This window comes from Bos taurus, chromosome 17 (genome assembly GCF_002263795.3).
Source record: "Bos taurus isolate L1 Dominette 01449 registration number 42190680 breed Hereford chromosome 17, ARS-UCD2.0, whole genome shotgun sequence".
Classification (NCBI taxonomy): domain Eukaryota; kingdom Metazoa; phylum Chordata; class Mammalia; order Artiodactyla; family Bovidae; genus Bos; species Bos taurus.
In genome coordinates, this window is record NC_037344.1 from 44,916,550 (window position 1) to 44,930,204 (window position 13,655).

Below are 13,655 nucleotides of genomic sequence, written 5' to 3' on the forward strand. Positions count from 1 at the left end.
CTCCTTATTGCCAAATTCAGACTTACATTGAAGAAAGTAGGGATAACCACTAGACCATTCAGGTATAACCTAAATCAAATCCCTTATGATTATACAGTGGAAGTGACAAATAGATTCAAGGGATTAGATCTGATAGATAGAGTGCCTGAAGAACTATGGTCAAAGGTTCATGTCATTGTACAGGAGGCAGTGATCAAGACCATCCCCAAGAAAAAGAAATGCAAAAGGGCAAAATGGCTGTCTGATGAGGCCTTACAAATAGCTTAGAAAAGAAGGGAAGCAAAAGGCAAAGGAGAAAAGGAAAGATATAGGCATCTGAATGCAGAGTTCCAAAGAATAGCAAGGAGAGATAAGAAAGCCTTCCTCAGTGATCAGTGCAAAGAATTAGAGGAAAACAATAGAATGGGAAAGACTAGAGATCTCTTCAAGAAGATTAGAGGTACCAAGGGAACATTTCATGCAAAGATTGGCCCAATAAAGGACAGAAATGGTATGGACCTAACAGAAGCAGAATATATTAAGAAGAGGTGGCAAGAATACACAGAAGAACTGTACAAAAAAAGATCTTCATGACCCAGATAACCACAATGGTGTGATCACTCAACTAGAGCCAGACATCCTGGAATGCAAAGTCAAGTGGGCCTTAGGAAGCATCACTATGAACAAAGCTAGTGGAGGTGATGGAATTCCAGTTGAGTTATTTCAAATCCTAAAAGATGATGCTGTGAAAGTGCTGCACTCAATATGCCAGCAAATTTGGAAAACTCAGCAGTGGCCACAGGACTGGAAAAGGTCAGTTTTCATTCCAATCCCAAAGAAAGGCAATGCCAAAGAATGTTCAAACTACCACACAATTGCACTCATCTCACACGCTAGCAAAGTAATGCTCAAAATTCTCCAAGCCAGGCTTCAACAGTACATGAATTGTGAACTTCCAGATGTTCCAGCTGAATTTAGAAAGGGCAGAGGAACCAGAGATCAAATTGCCAACATCCATTGGATCATCGAGAAAGCAAGAGAATTCCAGAAAAACTACTTCTGCTTTATTGCCTAGGCCAAACCCTTTGTGTGGATCACAACAAACTGTGGAAAATTCTTCAAGAGATGCGAATACCAGACCACCTGACCTGCCTCCTGAGAAATCTGTATGCAGGTCAAGAAGCAACAGTTAGAACTGGACACGGAACAACAGAACTGGTTCAAAATTGGGAAAGGAGTATATCAAGGCTGTATATTGTCACCCTACTTATTTCATTTATATGCAGAGTAAATCATGCAAAATTCTGGGTTGGAATCAAGATGAAATCAAGACTGCCAGGAGAAATATCAATAACCTCAGATATGAAGATGACACTACCCTTATGGCAGAAAGTGAAGAAGAACTAAAGAGCCTCTTGATGAAAGTGAAAGAGGAGAGTTAAAAAGTTGGCTTAAAGCTCAACATTCAGAAAACTAAGATTATGGCATTTGGTCCCATCACTTCATGGCAAATAGATGGGGAAACAATGGAAACAGTGAGAGACTTTATTTTGGGGGGCTCCAAAATCACTGCAGATGGTGACTGCAACCATGAAATTAAAACATGCTTTCTCCTTGGAAGAAAAGCCATGACAAACCTAGACAGCATGTTGAATAGCAGAGACATTACTTTGCCAGCAAAGGTCCATCTAGTCAAAGCTATGGTTTTTCCAGTAGTCATGTGTGAATGTGACAGTTGGACTATAAAGAAAGCTGAGTGCAGAAGAATTGATGCTTTTGAACTGTGGTGTTGGAGAAGACTCTTGAGAGTTCCTTGGATTGCAAGGAGATCAAACCAGTCAATCCTAAAGGAAATCAGTTCTGAATATTCATTGGAAGGACTGATGCTGAAGCTGAAGCTCCAATACTTTGGTCACCTGATGCAAAGAACTGACCCATTGGAAAAGACCCTGATGGTGGGAAAGACTGAAGGCAGGAGGAGAAGCGGGTGACAGGATGAGATGGTTGGATGGCATCACTGACTTGATGGACACGAGTTTGAGTAAGCTCCAAGAGTTAGTAATGGACAGGGAAGTCTGGTGTGCTACAGTCCATGGAGTCACAAAGAGTCAGACACGACTGAGCGACTGAACTGACTGATAACCAGGTCAGGTGGAGGAGAGAGAAGGAGGGAGAAGGAGGGAGACAGACAGATAGAGTGAAGAGAAAGAGAAAGAGCCAGTAAAAGAGACAGAGAAAAAGAACACAGACTTGGAGACAGCAGAAAAAGGGAGACACCAAGGAAAGAGAGAGGGGAACGAGACAGATGAATCTCAGGGAAGCAGCAGTGAGCAGTGGTGTGAAGCAAGATCTTCATTCCCTGCCCAGGAATTGAACCTGGGAAGCCTGGATGAGAACCAAGAATTCTAGCCACCAGACCAGCAAGGGCTAGAGGCTAGAAGCTATTTTTCTCTGGATCTTTGCACCCAGTGAAAAGTGCATTTATCACAGAGGCAGGAACTGTAAATGCAGGTACAAAGTTTATTATTACAGACATAGCACGACAAGTGGGAGAGCACGTAGAGAAAATGTTTGCTTAGTTAAGACAGAAGCAAGGCAGAGACAAACACCCGGAGAGAAAGGGTGGGCCCCTCCTAGTGGTGAGCGGCACGGTAAAGAGGTGGTGAAGTCATTTATATAGGTCAGTTCTTCTGGGTCTTTGTCTTCCTTCAGGCTAATTATCTGGTTCCTTTTTCTACACCTGACCTACCCTGGGACCCTCCCCTGGGTGCGCACGCACCTCTCAGCCAAGATGGATCTCAAAGTAAAGGCTTCTGGGAAGAGCAAGACTCATTATGGCCTGATGTTATCCCTTGACTTTCACTCCCATAAAGGAGCCTTTTGGGGGCATAGGTAGTGTCTCCTTTGTCCCAAAAAGGGGGAAGCAGAGATCCCTTAATCCTTTACTCAAACAAGGTTTGCCCCTCTTTGTCCGTGCCATGACTATTACTTTAGGTATTTACAAGAGACATGTAATGGCTATTTACCCTGCTTCTGCTGTTACTTCCATCTCAGAGGGCAAACAGGAGGCTGATTGTAAATGCCTGATCTGGAGCCCACCTATCTCTTGGTCTCAGGAATCCAGCCTGAAGCCCCTGTTCTTCCTGCTCCCTGAAGTGCAAATAGGAAACCCATTGTAAATGTCTAACCTGGGGCCCATTTGTTGCCTACTTCAGGATGAGCAGAGGAAGACAGAGATTCGGGGGAGGGTGCACACTAAGAAACAAAACGAGGAAGGTGCCAGGGAGCAGAAAGGAATAGGGGTGCAGAGAGGGAGTGAGAAGAAGACAGAGACCCAGACAGAACGAGGGAGAGACAGACAGACAGAGGCAACACCACGAGAGTCATAAAGCAGCAGAGGACAAAGAAACCAGCAGACCCAGGATGGTGGGTGTGCTATAGAGAACGTGCTCCAAAGCACTTATTTTATTTTGAATTGGTTCCCATACCTGAAAATGTAGAGTTTTTCCCATGTTAAAAATGCATCTTTATTAAGATGAGAAGGTGCACGTTCTCACAGGGCAGCCAGTCACTGGAGCTGAGAAGTGACCCCCTGTCTAAACAGGGCTGAGGTCTCCAATTTGCTGCTGTCCCCACCACTCCCTAATGTCTCTGTGTTGCTCTGCCTTCAGATTTGCACAGTCACTCTTCTTGCACCTGGCTTGCTTCGTTCGTTTCCATCACTCACTGACCTTCTGCAGTTTTCAGCCCCTCCCTTCTTTTCCCTGGTCTGTTGAACCCCTGGGAAATCTATGCTTCAAAATCAACCGGGGCTGCCACTTTCTCCCGGGGGCCCAACAGGCTGGAGGTATTTTTCTTGGAGTGAATGTTCATCTCCAGGGTCTGTTGATCCCCTGGAGCCTTGGCCAGTTCTCCCCACAGAGGTTTGGGATTTCAAGGCCTCAGGCAGGGACCTCTCCTGCCTCATCTCTCCAATCTGGTGTGTCCCTGCTGAAACAGGCCATTCTGCCCATGAGTGACCAGAACTGTCCATCATGGCACATTTACAAGTTGTTTCTTCCCCTAGGAGGGTCTTAGAGGGGCTTTTGGGCACCTACCCTCCATTAGCAAAGAGCTGTCCAGCAAGAAATTAAGTCTCAGAGCAGCCTGGATGCTCAAGCTGAAGAAAGAATGCTCTGGCCAGACTGCAAGTTGTCTTAAACTTTGCTCCTTATTAATACCACCTGGAAAGAATTAGAAAGCCCTAATCCCAAAACCCGAAATAAAAAAACAGGCAAAGACCTTGAACAAATGCTGTACGCAAGGAGGCAGACAAAGCACTAACACACGCATGGGAAGCCGCCCACTGCAGTCACAAGGGAAATAAGACACAATGTCGGTCAGATAAACCAATGGCAACACGGACCAGTCACAACTCTCAGCGTGGCCGGTGGGAGCAGACATTAGCAAGACCGCTTTGGAAACCTGGCAGTTTCTCCTAGAGGTAAAAACACTTCCTACGTGACCAGCCGTTCCACCCCAGGTATTTGCCCAAAAGAAATGAAAACATATGTCTACACAAAGATGCGAATGTTCATAGCAGCAGCTTTTTTCACAACAGTCCTGAATTGAACCCAAATGTCTATCAACATGTGAACAGGTAAACGAAGTGTGATGCTTCTCAGAACTACAAAGGGTCGTATGGTGATGCCTGTAACAATGAGGACGAAACTCAAAGTGTGGCAAAAACGTCAGACACAGAATAGCACACACCGTCAGCCCCCAGGACAGTCTCCAGAGTCACAAACCCCTGCCCCTATCTTTCCTGGAAGTGGATGGGAGAAGGGCCCTCCAAGGACCCGTTGACCTTCACTGAAGGGAAGTTCTGGAGACTCACCATCCCACAGGGAGTACATTCAAGGAGAGAGACGGTCTCCCGAGAAGATACTACAGGGTTTATAAGAAGGCCGAGATGGAAGGCTGGGCACAGCAGACAGCCATGTCTATGTCCTGACCACCCAGAACCCATGAATTCAACCTCACTGGGAAAAGGGTCTTTGCAGATGTAATTAGAATGTTGTGACGGGGAGATTACTGTGGATGACCCAGCTGGGTCCTGAATGCTGCTGAAAGTGTCCTTGTAAGAAACACACAGAAGAGGAAAGACCATGCCACTCCGGAGTCAGAGATGGGAGGGATGCAGCCACAAGCCAAGGACATTGGAAGAGGCAGGGAGGGTCCTCCTCAGGAGCTTCAGAGGGAGTATGGCCCTGCCCACACCTTGACTTTAGACTTCTGGCCTTCAGAGCTAGCAGAGGACAAATATCTCTTGTCTGAAGCCCCAGTTCATGTGGTATTTGTTTCACAGCTGCAAGAAATGAACATGCCGGTGTCCAGAAGAGGGCCCTCTGCAGAGCCCTGCTCCAAGGTTGGGAGATCCCAAGCCTCACTGGGCATCTCCCAGCAGGGTGACCCCATGGGGACAGAGCCGACACACAGCCATGTTGAGATGAGACCCTGAGGGCCGTTCACATCCAATAATGCGTGTGACAATCACAAACATTCCTCAGGTCCACATGGTGCCATTGTCACAGCTAGTCCCCAAGTTGTATCCTCCATGTGCATGAGTGCAGCCCACTGGGGAAGCAGAGCCCTGACAGGGGCCTCTCAAGGCCACCTTCAGGGCTGGTGGCCAGCTGGCCCATGCAGTCCCTTTAACCACACCCAGCCAAGGCTTCCTGAAAATTGGAGAGGAAGCCAACCAGCCTCTCCCCAGACCCTGCTGGCCCTCAGCAGGCTCCATGCTGGGACTCACTGCCCTCCTAGTGATGCTGCAGACAGCTCCCAGACGCCCAGCCATTCTTCTTGGGGGGAGAACAAGGCGTTCTGAATCTCCCACTCTTAGTATGCACAGTGCCCAGGGAGCCTAGAGTGGTGTGACCTTGTCCTTCAAGTTCTAGGGAAGCCACTTGAATCTCAGTATGTCACCTGATTTGTCATATATGTCTCAAACTTGGAACCAATGTTTATACTTAAGAGATTTCACACGAAATTGGTATCTACTCTTTGAAAAGTAGAAGATTCTAGAAAAACCCAGGTCCCCATTCCTAGCTGGTGATGATCCACTGGAGCTGAGTTGTTACTGAGCTCTCGGGGTGGGGGAGGGGGACAGTGCCACAGTCCCCACTGCTCCCAACAGCCTGCTTCACACGCCCTTTGGGCTGGAGAGTCTGGAGTGACAAGACTCCAAGGGCAGCCTTGAGGTCTTTGCTTCCAAGGTCATTATCCAGAGGATGGCCCTCCTCTCCAGCTTCTCAGGGAAGGGGTCTTCCCACAACCTCCCCTCAGCGGCAGACCCATGAGAAGAAGCCCTGGTACCCTAACTCCTGCAGCAAAGGCTCCTGGCAAACCTTGTGATGTTGCCCCTTACCGCGTCATGAAACCTGACCCCAGGCTGGGAACCTGCATCCCTGGGGCCAGTCTGTGGGCCTGAAAGGGTCTTTCCTGAGAACTGCTCTGGGGTTTCTGGTCTCCCTCGGACCTGGGGCAGGGAACCGATGCCCTTCTCCTGAAGGACACAGCTCCCACACCTGCTCTGAGGAAGTTGGCCTGGGAGAGGCTGGTGTGTGAAAATTTACCTAAGGAAATTTCTCTGCCAGTCATTATCCTGGAAGCTCAAGGAAGAAAGGGGTCAAAAGAAGGCTTAGATTTCTGCAGAGAAGTATCTCAGCCTTGACAGATGGAGAAAGAGAGGGCAGTGAGGGGCTGGGAGGCCCTCGTGGCCCCAGGGGTCCTGTGTGCTGGAGGTGGCTGCCCGCATGAACTGTATCATTGAAATGGAGCTATTTCCTGAATTCTGAATGAGGTCAAAACGGGACCCATGACCAGTGGCGTGTTTGTCTCTGTGTGGCTCTGAGCTGCTAGCAGAGCACAGATGTGGGGCATTGGCTGCGTTGTGTGGGCCCCTCCCCGCCCGCCTCCAGGAGGGCAGCTGCAGCCCGTAGGCTCATCTGGCTTGCATCTTCCTGGGGCCACAGAGCCCACATATGGGTTTGCACCCCTGTCCCTGGGGCAGTCCAGATTCATGCCAATGTGTCTTGTGGATGCAGAGAGACCATGGGTGTAAGCCGGCTTCCAGTGGGGCCAGATGAACCCAGAGGAAAAGAGGGGATGTTGTGGGGTCGGCGGAGGGGCCCACACCCAGCACCTGCTCCCCTCCACAAGCAGGGGAACATGGAATGAGGGTCCAAGTCACACCTGTACTCACACACAGATGCACACTCATGCATAGAGATGCACGAAGACACAAATGCAAGCACACAGACACGTGTACATGCTCACACAAAAAAAACCACACATAGATTCGCACACACAGACACACACACACAAGACCACACATAGATTCGCACACACAAACACACACCCACACAAGACCACACATAGATCCACACACACAGACACACCCACACAAGACCACATATAGATCTGTGCATGCGTTATAGACGTGCATGCATGCATGCTCAGTTGCTTCAGGCATGTCTGACTCTTTGTGACCCCACGGACTGTAGCCCACCAGGCTCCTCTGTCCATGGGAGTCTCCAGGCAAGAATACTGGAGTGGGTTGCCATTTCCTCCTCCAGGGGATCACCCCAACCCAGGGATCGAAACTTCATCTCCTGTGTCTCCTTCATGGCAGACGGATTCTTTACCACTGAGCCACAGGGGAAGCCTGTGCATACAGGCACACTCACACATAATTGCTTCTCTGGTCACAGTGGTAGGTTGGTGACATTTTCCTTGCTGACTTGTCACTTACCTTCTCCCAAGCATCACTTCTTATGGCACTGGGTGGTCTTGATAAGCACCTCGCCTGCTGGGTAGGTAACAGTCCGTCAAAAGAACGGCTTGAAACTCATTCGACCATCTACACTGATGAACTCTAAGTTGATTTCCCTTTTGCCACTATAACTCATGCTGCAGTGCACAGCTTTGTGCAAATAGCTTTCGGATCAGTCTCCTAGGATAAATGCCAGCCACGGAATTAGGGGGTAAAATAGTAACAGTAAATGGTTCCCAGGCTCCAGACCCTCCTCCATATAGTTTTCATCTGCACAGCTGCCTTTGGAGGAGGCACCATTCTGCCTCTCGTGTTACTGGCAGGGAAGCTGAGCACAGAGAAGCTGACCAGCTTGCCCAAGGGCACACAGCTGGTGTGCAAGGAGCTGGGTCAGCACTGCATCACTGCACAAGCACTGCTGGCTCTCTGTTCAGAGCTTCAGACTTTTCCAGGAGGGTTGAGCCAATGCACACCAGTTTCTCCACCACCTTGTCACCAGCGCATGTGGCCCCTACACCTGGTCGGCTGTCCTCCCCTGTGTTATGCTGATCACCTGGCAGTGCCCTGCCTGTGAGCCGGTGTTCTTCTTCAAGACATCGAGAGCAGGTGCCTCTCTTGTCCCTTGTCACTCTCCCAAAAGCTGAAGAGCCCATTTGTGATCTTCATTTTATCAGCTCCTATTCATATAGAACTCCAAGGCTTCATGGACCTGGGGATGTGTGCCTGTGTGTGATGCCTAGATGTGTGTCTGTGTGTATCTCTGTGTATGCATGTGCTGCATGTATCTCTGTGTGTTTGCTGCAGGTGTGTATCTGTGTTTATGTGTGTGCACACGTGTGTTTCTCTGTGTATTGTCTGTGTGCATGTTATGTGTGTCTATATGTATCTGTGTGCATTTGGGTGTGTATGTTTGTGAGTACATTCGTGGGACTATGTGTGTGTATTGTGTGTGTCTGTATATCTGTACATCTGTTTATTGTGTGTGTCTGTCCTTATGGGGTATGTGTGTTGCATGTGTGTCTCCATGTGTCCATGTATCCGTGTGTCTGTTGCATGTGTATGCTTGTCCATGCATGTGTGTGTTGCGTGTGTCTCCATGTGTCCATGTATCCATGTGTCTGTTGCGTGTGTCTGCTTGTCCATGCATGTGTGTGGCATGTGTGTCTGTGCACCTGTGTGTGTCTGCATGTCTGTGGCCTCTGCAAGGCAGGAGTCCAGGAGAGCATCCTCATGGAGAGGCTGTATCCAGGTGGGCAGCACATCAGCCCAGATGTAAGGATGCTCCCCAGGGTGACCAAGTTCCTCCTCCACCGAACCCGAGAACCCTCGGCCTTCACCGTTTTCTGTAATCACAGCAAGAATTTCTCATGCAAATAAATTCAGAGCCAGCTGACTCTGCTACTGTCGCCTTGTGAGGTGAAGTTTATTTTAGAACTCGGAGCAATAATAAAAAAATCATTACAGCTGTAATAGACTTGGCAGGGACTTGGCAGTTCAATTCATGAGAGATCACCCTGAGATTTTTGTGTTGTCGTTAAGAAAATGAAAGAAATAGCTGTCGTCGTCGGTGAACTATAACTTAACTAGTTAAACGCTTGCTACGCGTCACAGATGACATTAAAATTTTGTTACTATTAGATTTGTGGCCCAAATGTCATGACAAAACAAATTGGATCTTTACACAAATAAAAGGATAATTGCCTTTTAATGCCTCTGTTATTCTTGGACAACTCATGGGCACTTGCTTCTGGTGTCCCAGTCACTGGGACCAGAAATGCTTCTTTTAAACTGTGATTAAGAACAACTTTTTGTGTTGTTTTCAGTGAAGAGAGATTTCATACCTGTGAGAGCAGTGGGTGGGCACAAGTGGAAGCAGAGGAGAGGGCAGCCACAACCCTGTCTTTCGGGGGTCTTGGGGGGCCTTCGGGGACAACGGGGGAGCCTTTGCCAGTCCTCTAAGAGCTTGGAAGAAACTGAGCCCTTAGGCTACAAGGTGGTTGTCTTTGTTTTGAAGCAAATTCTTCCATCCAAAGCTTGGAAGGGGACTTCCCTGGTGACTCGGTGGTAACTAATCTGCCTGCAAATGCAGGAGACATGGGTTCAATCCCTGATTCGGGAAGATCCCACATTCCTCGGAGCAACTAAGCCTGCACAGCTACTGAGCCTGGGCCGGGAGCCACAACCACTGAAGTGTGCACACCCTACTGCCTGTGCTCTGCAACAAGAGAAGCCATCCCAGTGAGAAGCCCACGCACCGCAACTAGAGAGTGGCCCCTGCTCTCTGCCACTAGAGAAAAAGCCTGTGCAGCAACGAAGACCCAGTACAGGCATTAATAAAAGTAAATAAATTTTTTAAAAAAGCTTGGAAGGTCCTGCTTTCTCACAAAACAGAGATTGTGCCTATTGCTAGAAAGATATTTTTCCTTTATGTTTTTTTCTCCTCCAACTAATAGGTTCTCAGTATACACTGAGTTTATGATGTGAGTGTATCAGAAATGAATGAATGAGTCTGTGAGTGTGCAGGTCCATTCACAGTGATACCGCCCACTTTTCTCTGCCACTCCATCCGTTCATGACCTGCTTTGATCACCACTGCTCCATGAGTCCAGTGGAGGTCTCAACACTGATAAATTGCTAATACATCTTAGAAGAAAATATAACTAGCACATTGACACGTGATTTTACAGATACAATTGCTTGGGGCAAGGCAAGATTTACTCACATTTTAAAAATGTGTAGATGTAAATAGAATTATTACAGGAATATAGTACAGCTGGTCGGAGAAGGCAATGGCACCCCACTCTAGTACTCTTGCCTGGAAAATCCCATGGACGGAGGAGCCTGGTAGGCTGCAGTCCGTGGGGTCGCTAAGAGTCGGACATGACTGAGCGACTTCACTTTCACTTTTCACTTTCATTCATTGGAGAAGGAAATGGCAACCCACTCCAGTGTTCTTGCCTGGAGAATCCCAGGGACGGGGGAGCCTGGTGGGCTGCCATCTATGGGACTGCACAGAGTTGGACACGACTGAAGCGACTTAGCAGCAGCAGCAGCAGCAGCAGCATAGAGTTGAGCAGTGCACAAGCTGTGTGACTGCCAGTTGTGGCCCTGATTCCTGATACACAGATAAAATAACGAAGGAGGTAGGTAAGTGACTGAAGCTTGGGAGATTATGATCAGGGCAACTAAATAACTCACTGGGTAATCAGATTTTTAAATTTTTAAAATCTACACTAAGTTGTCTGAATGGAATGTTGGTTTTTTGGTCATCTCTGATGGGTGCAAAGACAAGCCTGAGGCAAGCCCTGGGCACAGTGACCAGGTGAAGACAAGGAACTCAGGGATGACGTGTGAGGACTTGGAAAGAGGGTGGTGGCCCCCCCCCAAGGCTGCTGGGGTCTGCGCCGCACACTGATGGCCTGCTCGGTCCCTGTCTGCTTCTCCCCAGGACCCCGGCCATGATCGGCTGCTCCTTCGTTGTGGACCGGGAGTACTTCGGGGACATTGGTCTGCTGGACCCAGGCATGGAGGTGTATGGTGGGGAGAACATAGAGCTGGGCATGAGGGTAAGTGTCACTCAGCCGCTGGGGCCACTCACGGGGATGGTGTGCCCAGCAGACCTGTCAAAAGTTGTGCCTGGCTGGTCTGTGAGCTGCTTGTTACAGGTCAGGAGGAGGTAAAAGCCCCCAAACTTAGGTCAATGTAAGAAAACTCTGTGGCAAAGGGACTGGGAAGCGTTATGAATGTGGTAATGAGAGACTGTATTTCAGATCTTACTTTATTTCTCAAGCCACTCATTCTGTTGCTTTGCACTGAAGTCAGGGCTGGTGGGGAGCTTGGAAACTAAGAGCTGGTCCTGTGCACTGGGAGTTTGTCCATCAGTGGCGAAGAGACAAGGTCGTGGGCTTGTCTTGGTGGAGGTGAAAGGCAGAGTGCGCATGGGCACTGTGGGCATTGGAAGCCCCCATGGCTTCTGCAGGGGGCCAGTGTGTAGAGAAGACTCCAGGCAGGATGTTTTCTTCTAGTTATTTTCTTTCCGAGTTCACTTTATTTTTGTTTATTAATTGGAGGATAATTGCTTTAGAATGTTGTGTTGGTTTCTGCCATACAACAGTGCGAATCAGCCATATATCTCCACCCTCTTGGACATCCCTCCCTGCCAATTCACCCCCGAGGTTGTCACAGAGCACTGAGCTGAACTCCCTGTACTACACAGTAACTTCTCACTGGCTCTCTATTTCACACACGGTAGTATGCATTGGAGAAGGAAATGGCAACCCACTCCAGTGTTCTTGCCTGGAGAATCCCAGGGATGGGGGAGCCTGGTGGGCTGCCATCTCTGGGATCGCACAGAGTCGGACACGACTGAAGCAACTTAGCAGCAGCAGCAGTATACATCAAGGCTACTCTCTCCATTCGTCCCACTCCCTCATTCCCCTGCTGTGTCCACAAGACGGGCCTCTACATCTGTGTCTTCTAGGAATGTTATGGTTCCAGGTCTTATGCTCAAATCTTTAGTTCATTTTGAGTTAACTTTTGTGCATGATAGTGTAAGATAGTGGTTCAGCTTACTGTTTTGTGTATAGCTGTTCAGTTTTCCCTGGACTGTCCAGCACAATTTATTGAGGCTATCTTTTCCCTGTTATATATTCTTGGCTCCTTGGTCATAAATTCACTGGCAATGTGTGCCTGGGTTTATTTCTGGGCTCTCTATTCTGTCCCATTGATCCCTGCATGTGCCTGTTTTTATGCCAATGCCATATGTTTTGATTATTGTAGCTTTGTAATATAGTTTGAAATCAAGGCATGTGATGCCTCCGGCTTTGTTCTTCTTTCTCAAGATTGCTTTGGAGTCTTTTGTGATTCCACAGAAATTAGAGGAATTATTTGTTCTATTTCTGAGGGAAAATATCATTGGCATTTTGATAGGGATGCACAGAATCTATGGATAGCTGTGGGTAATATGGTCATTTTAGCAACATTTTTCCAATCCATGAGCAAGGATACTTTTCCATTTATTAGTGTCTTCTTCAGTTTCTTTCATTGCTGTTTTGTAGTTTTCAGTGTGTTGGTCTTTCACCTCCTTGGTTCAGTGTACTCCTAGGTAAAATGGGATTGGGTTCTAAGCCAGTGCCCTGTTGAAGGCTGGTGCTCTGGGCTTCATTCTCAGCTCAGTGGGATGGTCACAGCATGATTGACATGATGTGACAGAGCCCATCCAGAGAGGGATGGGCAGAGCTTTCAAGGTCTGTGGACCTGGGGTGCCACAGGACCCTGCTTCCAGGAGAGTGTGGGTTTGAACCCTCAGCCCCTGATCATGGGCCACCAAGTCCTTGCCTCACTCCTGCATTAGCAGGATACTAATACTCCTTCCTTTCCTGTTGCAACTGCAGTCCAGTGACCCTGCTCTACCAGGGTGCACAGAGGCCCAGGATGGGGAAGCAGCTTAGCCAGGTGTACCCAGGGCTGGAAAGCAGACTCACACTAGCTCAAGGCTAACTAACCAGTGGTTAGCTGTCTCTACCCAGTGGCAACACTGGAGCTCCCTAATCAAACATTTTTGACACAGGATCTATTAGCCTTGACAGAGCACCATCACTGGGAAGCTTAAACCAACAGACTAGTCCGAAGACCCAGCATGGCTGGGGGTTGCTGGGGAGGATCCCTCCTGCCTCTCCCAGCTTCTGGTATCTGTTGTCAACCCTAATCTGATGCAGTGACTGGTCAACGTGGACAGAACAGCAGGCAAGATGCCAACAACTTCTTTTTAAATGTATTTTCGGCTGTGCTGGGTCTTTGTTGCTGTGAGCGGGCTATCTCTAGCTGCAGTGAGTGGGGCCACTCTCTAGCTGCGGTACTC

At 48.5% G+C, this 13,655-nt stretch overlaps 1 protein-coding gene across 3 annotated transcripts in view; it reads left to right on the forward strand.

Moving 5' to 3' along the window:
• Positions 1-13,655, forward strand: part of GALNT9 (polypeptide N-acetylgalactosaminyltransferase 9) — a 114,943-nt gene that overhangs the window by 62,591 nt on the left and 38,697 nt on the right. For all 3 annotated transcript variants that reach the window (XM_005217645.5, NM_001083641.1, XM_010813818.4), the window contains one exon: positions 11,244-11,361. In XM_005217645.5, coding sequence (XP_005217702.1) covers positions 11,244-11,361 — 118 coding nt within the window. The remainder of the gene's footprint in view (positions 1-11,243; positions 11,362-13,655) is intronic.